At 39.3% G+C, this 21,284-nt stretch overlaps 2 protein-coding genes across 2 annotated transcripts; one reads left to right on the forward strand and one right to left on the reverse strand.

Moving 5' to 3' along the window:
* Positions 1 to 12,952: 12,952 nt before the first annotated feature.
* On the reverse strand, positions 12,953 to 13,714 carry LOC121267271. Its single transcript, XM_041171119.1, has one exon. The coding sequence runs from the start codon at positions 13,712 to 13,714 to the stop codon at positions 12,953 to 12,955; it is 762 nt and encodes a 253-aa protein (XP_041027053.1).
* Positions 13,715 to 14,502: 788 nt separating this feature from the next.
* Positions 14,503 to 20,055, forward strand: LOC121266952 (UDP-glucuronic acid decarboxylase 1-like). The gene is made up of 7 exons (XM_041170814.1): positions 14,503 to 15,123; positions 15,265 to 15,412; positions 15,528 to 15,607; positions 18,781 to 18,864; positions 18,990 to 19,064; positions 19,530 to 19,622; positions 19,841 to 20,055. Exons 1-7 carry the CDS (start codon positions 14,503 to 14,505, stop codon positions 20,048 to 20,050), a joined length of 1,311 nt encoding a protein of 436 aa, XP_041026748.1. The 3' UTR covers positions 20,051 to 20,055.
* The last annotated feature ends 1,229 nt before the right edge of the window (positions 20,056 to 21,284 follow it).

Below are 21,284 nucleotides of genomic sequence, written 5' to 3' on the forward strand. Positions count from 1 at the left end.
TAGCATTTCTCTTGTAAATGATTTCAAGAACCTTAATAAATCACCAACCCTAGCTTTTATTATGCTAAATACTCAATCTTAGTTGATAAAACACATCACTAAGCAAATAAATTCAAGATGTCAAAAAGATAAAACCCGATTAGGCCATAAGCCCTAAACTGAAATATGCATGCTTTTGTTCTAAAATAATATGGAAAAGCAAATCAGGTTGCGGATGCGCTAAGTCGAAAGTCTTATTCGGTTGATGAGGATGAATAATCAGGTTTAGACTCTCTCCTTTGTGGTATGAGGAGACTTCTTGCTGAGAGTTCACAGCAAGAAGAGATGTTGACTTCAATACATGATATCCGAGTTTTTGATTTTGAGGAATTAAAGACTCTGCAAGAAAATGACTGTAAGTTGTTAGATATTAAAGAAAGAGTCAAGAAGTCACAAGGACCCGCGCATTTCAGTCTAAGCAGAGATGAGTTTCTTTTATTCCAAAATTGTAGGGTGATTCCTACAGATTCAGAATTTAAAGAAAGAATTTTGGCAGAGGCCTATGCAACCTCTTATTCAGTTCATCCTGGAAGTACAAAGATATACCGAAACTTGAAGAAAAGTTTTTGGTGGGAAGGAATGAAGAGAGACATTTCTTTGTTTATTACAAAATGTACAACTTGTCGACATGTTAAAGCTGAGCATCAGAGGCCTGCTAACTATCTTCAACCCCTCCCTATTCCCGAGTGGAAATGGGACGACATTGCAATGGACTTGTAATAGGACTACCAAGGACGCCTAGTGGGAAGAATTCAATCTAGGTAATTATTGATCAGTTGACCAAGAGTGTCCATTTCTTACCTATTTCTAACACTAATAGTTTGAGAATTTTGACTCGGTTATATGTCAAAGAAATTGTGCGTCTTCATGGAATACCCAAGAGTATAGTGTCAGATAGGAACCCACGATTCACGTCTCACTTCTGGAAAAGTTTGCAGACAGCCTTGGGTACCAAGTTGAAATTTAGCAGTGCTTATCATTCTCAAACTGACGGCCAATGAGAACGCACTATTCAGACCCTTGAAGATATGTTGCGAGCTTGTGTTTTGGATTTTAAAGGAAGTAGAGAAAATCATCTACCACTTATAGAGTTTGCTTATAATAACAGCTTTCAAGCGTCTATTCAAATGGCCCCTTATAAAACTCTTTATGGGAGGAAGTGCAGATCTCCATTGTTTTGGGATGAAGCTGGTGAAGGGAACCTACTTGAACCAGAAATTATTCAGGAGATGAGGAATCAGGTTCAAGTTATAAGAGACAAGATGGCAGCAGTGCAAAGTCGTCAGAAAAGCTATTCGGACACAAGGATAAGAGATATATTATTTGAGGAAGGTGATTGGGTATACCTCAAAGTCTCTCAAATGAAAGGCATTAAGCATTTTGGTAAGAAAGGGAAACTTAACCCGATGTATGTTGGCCTTTTTCAGATTCTAGAAAAGGTTGGACTTGTTGCTTACCATATTGCCTTGCCTGAATATTTTAGAGAAATTCATGATGTTTTCCATGTGCCGTCACTCAAGAAGAGCTTTGGACAGCAAGAACCACGTTTCGTTGACCCAGGAAGCATTCAACTCCGGCCTGATCTCACGTATGAAGTTGTGCCGACTCAAATCTTAGACAGAAAGAAGCAACAATTGAGATCCAAGACGATACCTTTAGTTATGGTATCATAGGGTGATCCTTTGGCTCAGGATTTTTCGTAGGAGAGAGAGGCAGACATGAGGAAGTTTTACCCTTACTTGTTCGGGTAGTTTTGAATGTTTGTTTTCTTTCTCAAGCTTGTGTTGAGCTTTGTAATGTATCTTGTTTTGGAATCAATGAAGGAACTTGACAATTTCCATGACAAAATTTCTTTTAAGGGGGGGAGGATGTGAGATCCCTAATTTTTTTTTCTTGTATGTTAATATTTATTATTTATTTGATTATGGTATTTTATTTATGTTGTTATTTTATTTTGTATTTTAATTTTTGGTTGGGATTGTGTGTAGTTATAGTAATTTATTTTTTTGGATTGTGCGTGAGTTGTGTGTGTGTTGTGATAATTGGCCCAGCCTTGGGGTTTAATCTGAACCCAGCCCGTGTGTTTGGACCCAACCCATATGAATTTTGAATACAACCCATGTGCAAATGGCCCCAGCTCTTGCAGAAGCTTGTAACCCAGCCCCTTATTAGTCTAAATGGCGTCGTTTTGAGGAATCACTTAGGGTTCCATCTTGTTTCTCCTTGCGTCGTTCCTCTCCTTCTCCTTTCTTCTTCTTTTCTTCTACTTTCTTCTGGTTCCTTCTTCTTCTAGTTGTTGTCTATGCCGATTTCTTCCTCCAATCATAGTCAGCATCACAGAAAAAGTACCAACCCCCATCACTGGCCACCACCTCCTTACCGTCCACCTCCTTTTTCCGCGAGCATATTTGTGGCGTTGGGCATGGACTCCGTGTTGCGCTGTCAGCCGTCCGAGCCACATTCCTTCTTCTCCTCCACGACTTGCTCTACCGTTTTCGTCCTCTCTACCCAAGTGGCACACAGCCACCTTCACTTCCACCTCGAGCTTCATCAGTTGCCCCGTGTCGTTCGACAACACCATCCCTCTACTACTGTCAACCCGCCACTTCACCACGCCATCATGCACCATTACACATCTCTTCCACAGCTTGTGAACCATGTTAGTCATCTGCTTTTAGAAACACAATACTTGGCCTATAAGTAGGCCACGGGTTCTTCAAATAAAAATATTCCGAATTCTTCATCTTCCCTTTCTCGAACAAGCTTTTTGCATCTCTAAGTGTTTAGAGTCTTGTTCTGAGAATTTTGGGTTGTTATTCCGAGAGCTTGTAAAGTTTTGTTGTGACTCTGTTTTGTTCTAAAATTGTGAATTTCACTCGGTTTCTTGGTGAAATTATTAGCTTGTCGTGAGTTGAGTTTTCCATCCATTTCCTAGACCAAATTTTCCCTTGAGAGAAAACTCACAAAAACTATTGTTGTTTTGCCCTTGAATCATTGTGCCGCCACCTTGAGCAACACCCCATTTCTCGCGATCTTCCATAAAATTTCCATCTTCGTATATGTAATTTTCCAACGCAAATTCATGAGCTTTAAAATAGCATTATTGGCTTTTAATGATAAATTGTTGGTTTGTTGGTTTGTTGGAATTGGGTCTTGGGCCATTGAAGTGTTGGGTTTTAATTGCAGTTGGTGTTGATGTTGGACCTTGAGCCGGATTTGGAGGATGAGATTACGCGTGTAGTTGTGAAATTGTATATTTGTAAATGATTGAGATTTTATGTAAATGAGATATTTAATATGTATTCTAATAACTGTTGAAATGCATATTTATCGTCTTTAATAAATTGTGCTGTGAAGTCACGTTGTCTATTTGGAATTGAGACTGAATATGTGGGAGCGTGTGTATCACGACCCTAAGGCGAGATGAGGCATTATCTTGATGGAACTCCTCTGGTCACTCGGGAGCGTAACAGACTGACGTGACGTCCCCTGAGTTGTCGCAGGGCGACGACGAAAACGGACGATACGGTAACGCTCTTGTACCGATTCCGTGACATTTTTGCATGCGAGGTTAGAGGATGCTTGGCTATGTACGCATTGAGCCCAGAACTGGGCATCGCTCGGTATGAAGTCTCATGTACGGAAGTTACCCGTGGTGTGACAATGAAAGCCAGGGTGTGCGGACGGTCCACAGGGGAGACTTCATAAATGCGTAACCCGTCATGGATTTACATTCATATTTATCACTAACTCAATCAGTATCACTATAATCCTCCAGTCTCATATCACCACCCTGATAGTAAAGAACAAGGTTTGTTGTCCCATGAAAATATTGGAAAATCTCTTAATTGCTTGCCAATGAGCAAGTCTTAGGTTATCCTAATAACAACTAATCAATCCAACTACAAAGCAAATGTCAGCTTGTGTACACAACATAGCGTATATTAGACTTCCAATTGCACTTGCATAAAGAATTATGGTCATCTCTTTATTTTTCTCATCATTTTTAGGGCAATATTCTAGGCTAACTATTTTCAATTGGAGTGTCTACAGGTTTGAAATTGTGCATATGGAATCGTTCTAAAATCTTCTTAATGTAAGTCTCTTGAAATAAACCAAGAAATTTTTTAGACCGATCCCTTAAGATTTTAATTCCAAGCACTTAGTTTGTTTCAATCATGTCCTTCATCTCAAAAGTATAGGACAACCACTCTTTTGTGGCAACAATTATCTCCCTATCATTTTCAGGGAATAAGATATCATCCACATACAGAGACAAAATTAGAAAACTATTCTCTATATGTTTGACATATACACAATGGTCTCCTTCTAGCATCTCAAAGTCAATTGAAGTAATGGGCTCATGAAATCTGAAGTAACATTTTCTAAACGATTGTTTAAAATCATAAATGGAACGTTTCAGCTGACATACTTTGCACTTTTGTCCCTTAACATCAAAAGCAATAGGTTGGTTCATATAGCTCTCTTCGTCTAGTTCTCTATTGAGAAATGTAATTTTCACATCCATTTGGAAGAATTCCAAATCTAGATGTGTAGCTATAACCAGAATAAAATAAATGGAAGCAAATCTCACCACAAGGGAGAATGTTGTTCATAATATGTACCCTTTCTTTGGGTATAGCCTTTCACCATGAGCCGAGCCTTATACTTGTCGATTGATCCATCTAGCTAGTGCTTATTTTTAAAATTCATTTGTTTCTAATAGATTTGCGCACAGGTGGAAGATCAACTAACTCTCAAACTTGGTTCTTTGCCATATAACTCATCTCATGTCTTATATCAACCAACCATTTATCTGAAGTAGCTGAACTTAGTGCTAAATAAGAAGCAAGCTCATCAAGGTCACACAGAACATACATGAAAGATTCTCCATCAATCTCAAATGATGACGAGGAATGGTTCCACATTCGCTTCTACATAATTGAGACTTTTATGAGTCACTTTCTAGTAGTATACTCCCAATAGGAGGCAAGTCACTTCTACTATCGTTTGCAATTTTAGGATGTGATCATTCACACTAATGCACAGGATGTAATAATTCTCCACCTTCGCTAAAAGATGGTGTAACTCCCACAAGTTCTTGGAACTCAAAAAGTTCAAGATCATTCTTTAGTTCACAAATATGGAAATATCATTCTCAATATATATGACATCACGCGAGTCTATTTCCGTCATTCCTTTATTAGGATGATCACCATACATTACATAATCTTTTGAGCTCTCTGAATATCTTATGAAGATATGCTTATTTACTCTAGGGCCAAGTTTCCCATGATCCACAGAATCCCAAAACTACAAATGTTCCAAATTTGGTTTTGCGCCATTACATAATTCATATAGGTTAAAGGAATAGATTTAGAAGGCACACAGTTCAAAATGTAGGCAGCAGCTAGCCTTTGTGACACTTTGCTACCTTTATATCCCTATGTCCAAGATTATTGCCGCTCTAGCAGATTTACCATGTTGCTTGCACTTTTCAGTCTGGGCAACAAGAAGAGTGTTACAGTGCACATCTATGCGCACCACCTTTAGCTCCAAATGGAAAGATATTTCAATAAAAGTTTTAATATTCTTATTGTGTATCAAAACAAGTTTTATTTGCCCCCATTTTGACTCGGGCAAACATCGTATCACAACGGTAACTTGTTGTTCATCAATGAGATTATTGTCAGTAGCCTTTAGATCACGAGTCTAGGCAAACATCAACCTCAAATGCTCAGTCATTGTATGTTTAGGGTCCATAACATACTGCTCAAGTCTCAAAGTGAGAGCAAAGGGCCTAGTAGTTGATGTGCCCCCATAGGCAATTTTCAACTAGTTTCACATATCTTAGGCAGTTTTCAAACTCACCAATAAGATTATTATGTATGCCACTAAACATGGTAAAATGCGCACCGATATTTGTTTGTCCAAGCCTAATAGTTGTCCATATTATGACTAGGAGTGTGCAAAATTCTGAAAATTCTGACTCCGTCCGACTCCAATCATCGGAATTCAGAGTCAGAATTCGGAGTAGCTCCGAATATCTATTCGGAGTCGGAATCGGAGTTGGAGCTCCAAGAAGCTTCGATTCCGACTCCGAAATTTTTTTTACTGTACACTTGCGCTCGAGCGAGGTGTTGAGCGCAAGTCGAGCACACGTTGTATTGAACATTGGCTCGATCGACATGTTGAGCGGAAGTCGAGCGAACCTCTTCAAGAGAGGTTCGCTCGAGCGACATGTCGATCGGAAGTCGAGCGAACCTCTCTGGAAGAGTTCTGCTCGAGCGACATGTCGAGCGGAAGTCCAGCAAACCTCTTCTAGAGAGGTTCACTCGAGCGACATGTCGAACGGAAGTCGAGCGAACCTCTCTGAAAGAGTTCCGCTCGAGCGCCACGTCGAGCGCACGTCGAGCTCCGATCTTATGTCGGAGCTCCTATAGGAGGTCGGAGCTCCAATTTGACTCCGACTCTTGTCGGAGTCGGAGGTTGAAAACGAGCATTCCGACTCCGTCGGAGTCGGAGCCCAGCCTTAATTATGACAATGTTGGGAACTATTCCCTTCTGTAGGTTATATCATAAGATAAGACAGATTTTCTAGATTCTCTTGTTCATTAAGCATATAATGAATTTTCCTATGCCAAATGTTATAATTGGTCTCATCCAGTTTCTCTCATTTAATAAGTTCGTCAACTATATTCTTAGTGTCCATTATCATTACATTAATTGGGCGAGATTGACATCAGCACATATTTAATTTTATTCCAAAATCTAACTAGACCATGGAATTCTTTCCTACATAGTGAGATAAAATTTTTTGCTAAAAGATATTAATCATCTCTCAGTATATAAGTCAAATACCACATCTGATTAATTTTGAATAAAATTTACAGACAAGTCTTAAACAAACTCATAACTCATGCTCATATAATTCATTCATCAAATATGAAAAGATCCTGATCCATAATTATTATGCTAAACACGTTGCTCATAGGTTACCCCAAGCCTTATTGGTAATTTGGTACATCATTTTAAGGTAACCTTAAAGCATATCAATAGATATGAAACACATTCATTTACATGGCATCAATGATAAAATTATATTTCCAAACTTTTAAACTCATTCCACAACATCAAAGAAGATGTAATCATGTTCATAGGGGCAAAAACAAGAAGCATAAGCTCTGATACCAATATTAAATAAGGTTAATTCAAATTACCTCAAGCGAAGTAGAATTCCCATTGCTTAAAAGTCTATTAGAATCTTCTAAAATAATTCCACACCTCAAGATCATGAGCTCAAGAGCTCTAAGAAATTGTTAAGAGAGAGGAGAGTCTTTGTTTTGTACACTTGCTTTTTCATACTCATAAAATTAACTTATGTAAAACTCTCATTTAAAATTTCTTAAGGGGTGATTAATCAACTTCCATAAAATTAAATGTTAGTGGTGGGGATTTAACTAAGTATTACCATAACATATCATTCAATTTGGTCCATTCTCACCATATTTATAGTACAAACCTTTTAAAATCTCTGTAACCTATGAATAAAGTTTGAGTAATACTATATACAGTCATGGAGTGCGAAGTACTGTTTAGTTGCTTTGAAAAAAAGTGGGGTCTACTATTAAAAAAATTTATTTATTTTCATGTGGGTCATGTATTTATTTACTTTTTTCAAAATAATTACGCAACGCTTGTACACTCACGACTGCAACTATCATTTCTCATAAAGTTTTAAATGACTATTTTACCTCAGAGTTTTAATGAAGTAACAAAATATTATTACATCTATTTTAATAATTGAGTTAGTTCCAAAATATTAAGTTTTGAAAAATTAAGCCCCTTAATTGTGAAGATCCCTTTGTGGTTAGTATTACTAACTTAGTAATGCAAGAGTCATGATCCCTACGATGTTAGGTCGGATTGGCAACACAATTGTTCTCAAGTATTATCAGATATTTTCTTTCCAAACATTACTTAAATATTTTTTCCTTTTAATTTCAAATTTTTAGATTTTGAACTTATCAGATATTTTCTTTCCAAACATTACTTAAATATTTTTTTCCTTTTAATTTCAAATTTTTAGATTTTAAACTTTTCTAAATTCACAAATAAAATCCAAACTTTCAATCACAACTTTCTCAAGATGTGTATATGACTCTAAGGTTGCGTTTAGATGTTGAGCTGAGTTCAGCTGAGCTCAGCTCTTTATGAATAGTAGTGAGTTGAGTAATAAATGAAGTTATGTGGGGCTCATCTAAACTGAGTTTAAAATATATTTGGATGTTAAGATGAGTTTAATACTTTTTATTGAAAGTTGAAAAAAGTTGTGAATCCCACATATAAGATATTTTAAGTTTTTTTTTTTTTTTTAATCAAAACATACCTCAGAATTTCATTAAGAAGAATCAATTACAATTTTGTCTTGTAAAATCAAACTATACAGACCCTCAGGGCCATCTTCCATCCAAACTAAATCTTCATCTATATTCAAAGCAATTTTTGCCAAGTAATCCACAGCCTTATTTGCCTCCCTTCTTGTATGATTAACAGACCATTGGGGTCTATTGTGTAGCATCCCTTTTATATCCTCAATTATCTGGCCTCCCCATTCCCAACTCTCATCTTTGTTATTAACTGCTTTAACGATGCATAAAGCATCACTTTCTAGCTCAGCTTCTCCCATCTGCAAATCTTCACATAACTTCACTGTTTTCCACAAGGCCATAGCTTCTGCTTGGCTTGCTGTCATAGCATTTGGCTGTGGCATACAAGCAGAGAACAGAATGTCCCCTTCTTGATCTCGACAAACAATCCCAGCTCCCATCCTCTTACTATCATTCATGAAGGCAGCATCTCAGTTTACTTTTATCATCTCTTCTCTGGGCTTTCTCCATTTTTCCACTTCTCTTATTGCAGGATTTCCTTTTTGGCTCTCAACACAGTTAGCTTCTTTGAAGTCAGCCCTTGTTATTTCAGCTTATTTAAAGATATTTGCAGGACTGTTAAACACATATTGAAAGACAAATCTGTTTCTCCTCAACCAGATGTTTCTCAAAACAATAGAAACCAGTTCCAGATCTTCCATGCTCAGAGATTGTATCATTTTGTTCCAAACCATCCCAAAGTCTGCCACTTCTGAAGACCATTTCTGAACTGGACTGCTTCCTTCTGCCCAAACATCCACTGCTGCATCACAACTCCACAAAGCATGACAGATTGTTTCTTCATATCTGTTACAGATTGGGCAATTAGGATTTTCAATTACCTTTCTTCTGTATAGGTTCCTTCTAGTAGGCAAACAATTATTTAAGGCTTTCCAAATGAATAGCTTTATGACCCCTGGTACTTTTTGCCTCCAAATATCACTCCAGCCTTCCTTTTCAAAAGAGACCTTCGAGGATTCCCCTAACAGTCTTCTCCTTCTTTGCATTTCAAAGTGATAAGCTGACTTCACATTGAAAATCCCATTCTTTGAGAGTGCCCAAATTTGCTTGTCTGGCCTACCAGTTTTACTTATTGGTAGCCTACAGATAATCTCAGCCTCACTTTCAGTAAAAACTTCCCTCACTATTTCCTTCTTCCACTCACCCTTGCTTTCATCAATGAGCTTTGCCACTCTATCAACCTTAGTGAAGCACTTAAGAGGAGATTGAATTTTATAGGATGAAAGTTGAGGGATCCATCTATCCTCCCATATATTTATGCTATTTCCATTTCCAACCCTCCATACTAGCCCTTCCTTTAAAAGATCCAAAGCTCCCCACAAGCTTCTCCATATTAATGAAGGGTTTCTGCCCAGGTTTGCATCCAACACACCAGATGATTTAAAATACTTATCATGCAAGACCCTGGCAGTAATAGATTCAGGATTTGTGAAGACTCTCCAGCATTGCTTTGCTAGTAAAGCCTTATTAAAACTCTCAAGTTCTCTGAACCCAAGACCTCCACAATGTTTAGGAACTTCCATTTTATCCCAGCCCATCCACCTTATCCTTTTATCATTTCCTTTAAAGCTTCACCAGAATTTCTCCATTTCTGCTGCTATCTTCTTACAAAGCTTTTTTGGGAGAGCAAAAACACTCATACAATAAGTAGGGATTGATTGAATCACAACCTTTAACAGGACTTCTTTCCCAGCAGGGGACAAGAATTGGTTCTTCCAGTTATGAATTCTTTGCCACACCATATCTTTGATACCTCTAAAAGTATCATACTTGGATTTCCCAACCATTGCTTGTAATCCAAGATACTTTTCAAAACTGTTTTGAACTCGAGCACCCAGGTCTGCTGTAATTCTCTCCTAGTCCTCTTTTCTGCCATTTGAGCTAAACATGATGGTGGTTTTCTGCTTATTTAGACATTGCCCTAAAGCCCTTTCGTAAAGTTGCAAAATACCCTTTATCCTCACCCATTCCTCCCAACATGCTCTTCCAAAGATGATGCAATCGTCAGCAAAGAGAAGATGAGTAAGTTTTACTCCTCTTGCCACTGCCACACCTCTGATCCTGCCTGCCCTTTCTGCTCATTGAGTTGTCCACTTAAACCTTCAGCACATAATAAAAAGAGGTATGGAGAGAGGGGACAACCCTGCCTCAAACCTCTAGTTGGAATTATCACTTCTCCAGGTTGTCCATTCAGTAGCACAACATATGACACAGTAGTAATGCATCCCATGATCAAACTGATCCATCTCTTCCCAAATCCCATTTTCACCATTATTGCCTCAAGATAACTCCACTCAACTCTGTCATATGCTTTTGAGATGTCTAGCTTCAAAGCCATTGCCCCCATTTTGCCCTTAAGTCTGGTTTTCATGGAATGTAGTGCCTCATAAGCTGTCACTATGTTATTAGTGATCAACCTACCTGGGATAAAGGCACTTTGGTTCTATGAGACCATCCCATCTAATACTTTGTTCAATCTATTAGCCAAGGTTTTTGCAATGAGCTTATACAAAACATTGCACAAGCTTATTGGCCTGAAATCACCCACCTTCACAGGATCAGACAGCTTTGGAATTAAGGCAATGTAGGTGAAATTCAAGGATTTATCAATTCTACCATCATTCAAGAAACTCAATACTACCTCACAAACTTCATCACCCACAGTCCTCCATAGATTCTGATAAAAGCATGCACTATAGCCATCTGGCTCAGGGGATTTATGAGGGCCCATATCTCTCAAAGCTATCTCCACCTCCTCTCTACAGAACTTTTTCTCCAACACCTCATTCATACAACTTGTTACTTTTGTATTAATAGGGCGTATGCATTCCTCAATGGCCTCTCTCGAAGGGGATTCAGATCTGTAAACCTCAGAAAAATGCCTCTTAAAAGCCTTTGCAATCTCTTCTTCTCCAGATCTCAAAATTGATTGAGCATCCACCACTGTCAGCACTTTGTTTCTTTTCTTCATTTGATTGGCACAAGCATGGAAGAACTTTGTGTTCTTATCTCCCAAGTTGTACCAATTCATTTTTGCCCTCTGCCTACACCTTAGATCCTCATGCTCAAGCAGTTTACCCACCTTTTTTTTAAGCTTTTTTAATTCATCAATCACCTAAGGACCCTCAATTTCTTGCAAGTTCTTTATCTGTTTGGTTAACAGTTCAATCTTCCCTTCTCTTTCCCCATCCCTCTTGCTGAATTTGTTAGCTCACCACTGCATCTTTGTAACAGATTCTGTACTTGCTTAATGGGTTCAAGAGTCATCTGTTTCCTTTCCCACACTTTCTTCACCATCATCTCACAATCCTCCTCCTTCAGCCAGCTAGCTTCAAACTTAAACCAGAATTTTCTTCTCTTCTTCCCATAATTTTCATTCCCTGCAATCATTAGCAAAGGTTTGTGGTCTGAACTCCTAGCAACCAGACCTTCCACTTTTACTAACTGGAATCTCCCTCTCCATTCTTTGTTTGCGACAAATCTGTCAAGTCTTTCTTTAGTAAAGGTATGGTCATTATGACCATTACTCCAAGTGAAACAATCTCCCACATAACCCAAATCATACAGATCATTTATTTCCAAGGCCTCTCTAAACATCCCTATCTGACCCTCAGGTCTCATCTGACCTCCTTTTTTTTTACTTTGGGTCAAGATTTCGTTAAAATCCCCTGCAACACACCAGGCTCTCCCTTCACTAGGTTTTAACCTATTCAAAAGCTCCCAGGTGAACTTTCTCTTTGCTGCCTCAGCTGTATTGCCTTCTTTAACACTTGCATTGATATGCCAATGAGAGAAGTTAAGAATCTCCACACTTACTTGACCATCCCAAAATAGAGCCAAACCTCCTCTCCTCCCCAATGAATCAACCACAAAACAACCTTCCATTCCCAGCTTTGATTTCAGTCCTTCTACTCTTCTAGTTTTAACCATAGTCTCCATCAGAAAGATCACTCCAGGCCTCTTATCCTTAACCAAAAGGCTAAGGTCTTGAACTGTCCAAGGGTTGCCAAGCCCTCGGCAGTTCCAGACTAAGGTTTTCATTGATCTTGGTGGGGCAGCCTCCACCATACAATTTGAGTTCACATCTCCCCTTTCTACAATTCCTTTTTTCAATCTTTTACCTCTCCCCTCCAATTTTTCACCATCATCCCAATTACAAACTGCATTTCTTTTCACAAGTACATTAGAGGTTAAAGACTCACCATGAGCTTTGTGAACATGAGCTCTTCTCTTCCATGTGCTTGTTCTACTTCTCTTTTGTTCATTGTCAAACTGTATGTCTGCTGTTGCAAGTTCACTATCAGTAACAGGTAGGTGTCCTTCCTCAAGATCTTCTAATATACCAACTGAGCTTTGCAACTTGACTTTCTCTACTTTCATCACCAACAGTTCATCAACCCCTTGTGTCATCTCAATCACCCCTATCTCCTTCGAGCCACCCTCCATATTACTTTTTTCCTTCATCAAAACACCTCCATCTGTCGCCTTCTCTCCCTTTTCCCCCGATCAGTACTAGCAAAGTTACTTCCCATTCCTGAGGCTTTTGACTGCCTTCCAGCACTATAACAACTGGCAGTTGAGGCCCTCATCCAAGCCCCAAACTGTCTTAGATCACCCTCTGCTTTAGAACCTTCCCCCTCTCCACCCAAACACCCTTGTTTTGAGTGCAAAATACATCCACAGCGAAAACAGATTTTAGGTAATTTTTCGTACCTAAACGGGATCCAAATCTGCTTCCTCTCATAATTCACTGTTCTTCCCCAAGCTAACGGTTTTATGAGCTCACATTCTACTTTCACCCTTATAAATCTACCCCATGCTACCTCATTTTCCTCTCCATCCACTTCTAAAACCTTCCCGATGGAACTGCTAATGGCTTCTCCCATTTTGCAATTCATCCCTCCTAACTGCAGATTGTACATTTGGATCCAGAAATTAGCCTTCGAAAAATCAAGAAGATGACCCTGCATACTTCCATCAAACGGTTTTAGAGCAAACAGGTAGCTATCAAAAAGCCATAGACAACCTGCAAGAACTCTGTTTCTATCACCTCGATTTGCAAAGGTCACAACAAAGACATTATTACCAATTTCAGTGAAATCCATGCTCATATTAACTCGCCAAATCTTTTCTATCGTCTTCCTCACAACATCCTTTCCAATAGTTCGATCAGCACAGATCCTTCCAACCAGACTTCGTTCCCCCTTTCCACGAAGCTCCTCCATATCTACCAAGTCCACTGCTATCGGCTTGCTCTCTTCTTTATTCAGTCGTAATCGTTCTCATTCTACTTCGATTTCCTCCATCTTCAACCTTCACTACCACCGTTAATGCCAAACTTTCCCTCCCTTTACTCCCACAAGAATAATAGAGACTAACTAACTTCTCCTTTGTCGCTTACTGGAGGAGAGAGAGAGAAGACTTTAATTTTTCAGGAAATACATACATAAACAAAGACCTCTAGCACCTGGAAATTATATAAGATATTTTAAGTTGAAAAAGATTATAGATCTCACACATATATATATATATAAGTTTTAAATTGAAATAAATTTAATGATTTGAGAATTAAATATTTAAATATTAAACTTAATTTAAATTAGATTTTACTCAGTATTCGTTGCAACCAAATTCAGCCTAGATATCATTTCTGAATCTTAAAAAAGTCCACGCAAGAGCACTACTGACCTGGCAGTACCAAATAGCGCCCCGGCAGGTAAAACGTTCGAACACTCTCCCCATTCGCTTTCCAATTACTCCATTCCATGGATCCCACTCCTACGCTATCTCCCTCCATGGTTCCTTGGCTTTCACTCTATCGGACGTAGAAGGCAACCATAGATTGATGCACACAGCTTGCTTCAGCTACTACTTCAGTGGATGAAACCCTTCTGATCCAATCCACCAACACCAAATCAAAGCTTGGTTTCTACATAAGGCTTGAGGAGTGTCGGGAAGCTCCACAGATTTTCGTTATCAGAACCAGGCAAAGCTCAATCTCAACTTTCGAAGCATGAAACAGTTGCACAAGCAATCCATCGGGAACCACAGACGAGACGAGGAGATCCCCATGGGGCCAACCTCACAATACTCTCCCAAAACCATCAAACACCCCAGATCCATCAACTACCTCTTCAGAGAACAGAGGCTTCTGTTCATCCTTGTCGGGATTTTTATTGGTTCCATGTTTTTCATTCTCCAGCCAACCATGTCCAGCTTCGGCCCCTCCGAGCCCAACTCCTCATCCTCCTCCATTTCGCGCCACTTTTCTGCCGGACTCGCCCATCGCGAGCAGGTCTCTTACTCCGTTCCATATCCCACGCATCACGGCAAGGTCGGGCGAGTCCCAGCCGGGCTCCCACGGAAGAGATCTAGGATTGTGGTCACCGGTGGTGCCGGATTCGTCGGTAGCCACCTTGTCGATAAGCTTCTAGACAGAGGTGACGATGTGATTGTAATCGATAATTTCTTCACCGGAAGGAAGGAGAATTTAGTGCACCGGTTTGGGAACCCGAGGTTCGAGCTAATCCGCCACGACGTCGTGGAGCCGATACTCCTTGAGGTGGATCAGATCTACCACTTGGCTTGCCCGGCCTCCCCCGTTCATTATAAGTACAATCCCGTCAAGACCATCATATCCTTCTCAAGTTTCTTCACTTTTTGCTTTGATTTTTCTAAAGATTCAGTTGGGAATTTGATAGAACAATGAAAAAATGCAATTGGGATTGTTTATTTATTGAATTTCAAGTGTTTTGAGGCCCTTGACTGTTATTACAAGACTAATGTGATGGGTACCCTGAATATGTTGGGTCTGGCAAAGAGAATTGGAGCAAGGTTTTTGCTTACGAGCACGAGTGAGGTTTATGGCGACCCACTTGAGCATCCCCAGAAAGAAACGTACTGGGGAAACGTGAATCCGATAGGTGAGATGGTAGTTAAATAATATCGTGAAGTCTTTATGATGGATCATTGTTGTTGCTGTTTATTCATGACGCATTGGTGTTGTTTGTGTGTCTAATGTACATTGACAATAATTAGGTGAGAGGAGCTGCTATGATGAAGGAAAGCGGACAGCGGAAACCTTAGCAATGGATTATCACCGAGGTGCAGATGTTGAGGTAACTAATTCTGAGATTTACGAATACACTAGCTACACAACTAGGTATTAAGGAAGAAGAAGTTACTATTTTACAATTTTAATTGTATTACTCAGTATACCAACCTAGATCTTTTCCGTTATCTTTATATGAAGTAAAAGAATACATGCACTTGTAATCATATGCAACACAGCCCAATTGGAATAATAAGAAACTCTCCAGGGCTCAAGAGATCAAACTTTGAATGGCCTTGCCCATACTTATAAGTGAATGTATTAATATCAACTTAATTATCCTTTTGTTTGCCTTTAGCTGATTCTCAATAGACATTTATTTATGCAATATAGTTTTGAAGCTTACCATCCTTGGTCTGTATCATTATCAAAAAAGTATCCTTGAAACTCCTATTTTGGAAGATTTATCAGGAATTCTAGGAACCGATTGGCCAGTGCCTGGTTTTAATTTAGGACTTTTTCTAGATGCATGTGTTTCGAAAGTTTTGGTGTCAATTATAAAATCGACAACAAAAAGCACACTCACACGGTGCATGCACACACACACACACTCTTGGGCAGATATGTTTTTTCCCCTGCTCTCTGTCCCACAAGAAGATGTATCTTGACATATCTATTTTGCAGCATATTGTTATCCTATTCTAGTGTTTGTATCAACATCTATGATTTATAAGCTTTGTAATGACCCAAAGAATAGCACAAACCACCTCTGATCTTGTACTCCAAAAGGACAAGTCGATGTTGCAAATGGAGCTCATGAAATAGTAATAAAGCCCAGTTCCACCTTGTAAAGAACCATTGCTGCTTCATATGCAGTACACCTTTATCATATTCATTGACGTCTATCATAGATCTCCCATCCTATGTGGGAATTTGTGAGGAATTACAATCTCTCCCACTCAAATCTTTGACGTCATCTTCAAGAGTCCACATGGAACTGAGTCACCAATACCACATGGTGTTACTAGATTGGTTGTGATACCATTTGTAATGATCCAAGGAAAAGCCCAAGTCATATATAAATTTATACTCCAAAAGAATAAGTCAATATTGAATCCAAACTCTCTTATAATAATTATATAGCACAGTTGAACCAAGAAGGAACCAATGTGGGACTGGGACTTGATATGCAATGTACCTTTATCATAGGAGAATACCTTAGCACCGGTCCATCCAATATTACTCAATTAACAGCCCACCAATAATTAAGTGACACGTAAGCATCCCACCACAATTATCATGGAGATGTTGTGCATCTCAGCCCCCACTCATTCCTCCCTTCACACTCATTTTCCCTTTACAAAAAAGCTCATCTCCCACCTCTCCGACAGTGACTCCTCCAGTTTCTGCTCCTTCTCCTCAGGCGGCTGCTCCATCTCCGACCGTAGTTAAATCTCCTCCGTTGCTGTCTCCAGGGTGCTCAGTGTTGTGCATGCGGCCCACCAATTCCAGTCTGGCGTCGGGAACATGAATAGGTGGCCGATCAGGCGTCGGGAACCCTAGGATTGAAGGGCGCATTGGAGGAGGTGAAATCTCGAGATCAAGGAGTCAGATACAAGAATATGGAGAACAGAGTGTGTTTTTCCCAAACGGTTCGAGGCTTCTTCAAGTTCACATACAAAGAAAACAAATACAATATCAAGGGATTTTGCTGCTTGGAATTGCACTAGAGCAAAATCCAGAAAAATCGTGCCGGAAAATGGGAGACCTGGAAAATTTCTCTATTCTCTATTTTGATGGATTGAAGTATTAGGGTTTATGTTGGAGGTATGAAGGTTGGCTGTTTGTATCAAGGAAAAGGATTGATGGAAATGCAGAAGAGCTGCTGCGATGGAGAACACGGTGTGCATACAAGGTGTTTGCTAAAATGTAGAAGAGAAAATCACAAGTGTATTGTGTAAATATCAGGTTTTTCATATGCTATTTATGGTTGTGGAGTCAAATCCCTGGTTCCTATATACGGAAAGATATTTAATTTCCCAACCCTAAAGGTTTCCCATTGTCGACCTTCGTAACAATTGGGGTGTTTTCATCTTGAACAAACTCAAGAAGCAAATAGCATTCTTATTCCTCTTGGTTTTTTGGTCTCAAATTTTAGGAGTATGAGGATGGTAATGCCTCGCGTGGTAGATTTTTTTTCTTTTTCTTTCCTTTTAGCTGATCTTCGTAATAATTTGGGTTGTTTTCATGTTGAACAAATTCGAGAAGCAGATAGCATTCTTCTTCCTCTTTTTTTTCTTGGTCTCAAATTTTAGGCTTATGGGGAAGGGTAATACCTCTCGTCGTAGATTTTTTTTTTCTTTCCTTCACCGATTTTTTTGTAATGCATACCCATAAGCGGATATGTATGGCTTTGAAAATGATGCTGGCTTTGAAAATGATTGAAGCTTTGCCAACGAAGAGATCTGCGTAGAGAGGGGGAGATCTGTTACTTTTTGGTCGAAGAAGAGATCTGAGATGGGGAGAAAGGAGTGTGAGAGTCGAAGGTAGGCAACGGACGGTCGGTCGGCATCAGACTGACATGGTGGTGGTGCAACTGACTTTGCTCTTAGGCGGCGGCATGGTGGCGGTGGAGCAGATGAATTTCTGACAGAAGGATGAAAGGGAGGGGCTCGTGGGTGAAACGTCTCTCTTCTATTGTGTGTGGTTGAGACTATTGATGCTTTTGTGTGATTTATGACGAGGCAGCTGTGCAAAGGAGGGCTGCTATACTTCAAAAAACAGCCCGACCACTTAGAAGCGGGACTGTTATCATATTAACTCACCTCTATCATTGATCTCCACCCGATGCTTAGTAAGTGGGACGTCAGAGATTGACCTCAACTACTGTGGGTTGAGATGAAAAGGAATTTGGATTGGCCTCTGTAAGCCTTATGAAGTTCACTGCTTTTCTGATTTTGGCTGCATCATATATTTTATGGTTGACTTGCAACTATGTGTCAAGACACGAGCTTAGATCTGCTCTAGTATCTGCACGCTTTGTAGGCCCTTCATACTGACCCAAGTTATAAAATAATGCAATTAAAATTGAGATATGATTTCCTTCTAATATTCTATTTCACTTGGAAAAAAATAAAAAATTCTAGTTCAGCTCTAAATATGTTGTCATTCCTGCCATTTCACTACACTTATAATAGATGATTGACCTGCTGGTACTGATGGTAGGCTTAACCTTTACAGGTTCGTATTGCTCGCATTTTTAACACATATGGCCCTCGTATGTGTTTAGATGATGGACGTGTTGTTAGCAACTTCGTTGCTCAGGTTGTAAACTCAACTCGTATCTTTTGGTATTCTTACATGTTCATTAAAAAAATACTAGAAATGGGAAAGTCCCGAAGAAGATTATTGTTGAATAGTTTTCTAACTATAATGGTTATCTTCTGTAGGCAATACGCAAACAGCCATTAACAGTATATGGGGATGGAAAGCAAACCCGAAGCTTCCAATATGTCTCTGATCTGGTAGGGAGCTTTATGTCTCATGTTATTTTACCATGAAATTTCCCTATCCTCTGGGAGCTCACTGGTGCACTATCCCATATGTATATTATGTTTTCTATATTCTCTTGCGGACTTGAAACTGTTGTATCAGGCCCATGGATGCAGCCTGTATCCTATGCTAGCAAAAAGTTTTATTGATCACAAGCTAAATTTAAGAATGGTTTCAAAGTTTTCTTGAGAAATAATTTTAATCTTCATATTTGCATCAAATTGAAGTCTCAAAAGAGTTCAAGCTACGCTGCTCTGTGAAAAGCTTCTCTTTAATGCCAATTTCTAGAATCTTTCAAGTCTAGAGCAGAACTCTAGTCACTATTCATGGATCTTATCAGTTTGGCATCCTAACTAAGCTATATTTAGTGTGTGGAAAGTGGTTAAGAAAAAGGCTTGGTCAGGATGCTAAAAACTTAAAAGCTTTTTTGATGACAGGTCAATGGACTGGTTGCATTAATGGAAAGTGAACATGTGGGGCCTTTCAACCTGGGTAATCCAGGGGAGTTCACCATGCTGGAGCTTGCTGAGGTTCGTCTTCCTTCAAAACTTCCTATTATTTCTGAATAAAGCCTGCTTAGATCTCAGAAAATGCTTAGATATGGTTTTTATGAATTATTCTTTTCTTGTCCTTCGGGATTCCAACAGATGCATGCCCTTTTTCTCTGAATGTGTGTGTTTGTACACAAGGGAGAGAGAGATTCTTAGTTTCCATTCATTCAATCTCACTATCTTCTCTAACTATACAGGTTGTCAAAGAAACAATAGATTCAAGTGCCACAATAGAATTCAGACCAAATACTGCTGATGATCCGCATAAGAGGAAACCAGACATTAGCAAAGCAAAGGAACTACTGAACTGGGAGCCAAAAATCTCACTTAGAGAGGGACTGCCTCTTATGGTGAGTAATTTCCAGAACCGCATTTTGAACGAAGACGAAGGAAAAGGGTTTAACTAGAGAAGACAGCAAAACAACAAAAAATAAAATAGCAAGACTATAATGTATAGTGTGCAAGTGTAAGTCTGTAACTTGTTCATTCGTTTCGTTGTTCTCATCCGAAATTTGTAGTTACCTGGAAATTCTAGCGAAATACAAACTATTGTAGGAAGTTACACTAGTTCTTCTACATCTGTTGCTTGGTTAGCAAAAGAAACAGCATTTTCTTGTAAGTTTTAACTCCATTTTTATACCCCTTTTTCTGGCACTAAACTTTTCATAATGAAAGACCGTAATTTTGTGTTGGTTGTATTTGGCATAATGAGAATTTGAGTTTCTGTAGGAAATCTTTTGTTATGTTATGGAAAATTAAGGACTTGATGACGTGATGAGTCGGTACTCCTTTACAATGAATCGCGCTGGTTGCTACTTGCAATTCTGAGTCCTGAAAATTTGGGGGCAGTCGAAGGCTTGTGAAGCTCAACCTTTAGGCCTGCAAACCGACCAGCAGAACACGGGTCTGAACCCGACCTGGATACTGTAGCAGGCGAAACCGGTCTGACCCGACCCGTACTGTTAAAGTCTGGTTTTTTTTTTTTTTTAGATCAACTGGTTTATCATTTCCTTGAATTATGACGCAACATTCACCACTTAGACTTGGGTTGACGATTTTAGAGAAACTGTGTAGTAGGACAGAATTGGACAGCTGAGGTATAGTTTCTAAGCTCTGTTCATGCTTCCTCTTCCGGAGCTTCCCTTTGATCCTCAGACAAACTGAACAAAAAAAAACATAATATTTCAGCTTCAACTTCAAGAGCATCCTAGGTTTCAGATCTTGCTTTAAAAAATATTAGAGATAACTCCATCCAAATTAACATTGCAAATAAAGCATACCGAGAGGTCATCCTCTCATTTCTTCTTCTTCTTCTTCTTGTCTTTATTTTATTTTTATTTCCTCGCATGACTAAGAGGAAATTTCATCAATTCAAGAATTCAAAACTACGTAAGGAAGAAAACAGAGGAACAAAGGACTACTTACCCAGACTTTAAAGGCAAAGAAGTGATGGGTAAGGGATGCAAACCCCAATCTCTCTATGCTCGGAAATCGATCCCATCTTGTCCTCGCTCACACCTCCATTGACAAAGCCAGAAATCTCCTTCTCTGCTCTGATTACACACAACCCAGCTAGTTCAAATGGCAAAGCACTCCCTTTACCTTTGTTTATGCACACGGTGAAGCTCCGAAGCACATCGA

The sequence above is a fragment of the Juglans microcarpa x Juglans regia genome, chromosome 5S (assembly GCF_004785595.1).
Source record: "Juglans microcarpa x Juglans regia isolate MS1-56 chromosome 5S, Jm3101_v1.0, whole genome shotgun sequence".
NCBI classification, from domain to species: Eukaryota; Viridiplantae; Streptophyta; class Magnoliopsida; order Fagales; family Juglandaceae; genus Juglans; species Juglans microcarpa x Juglans regia.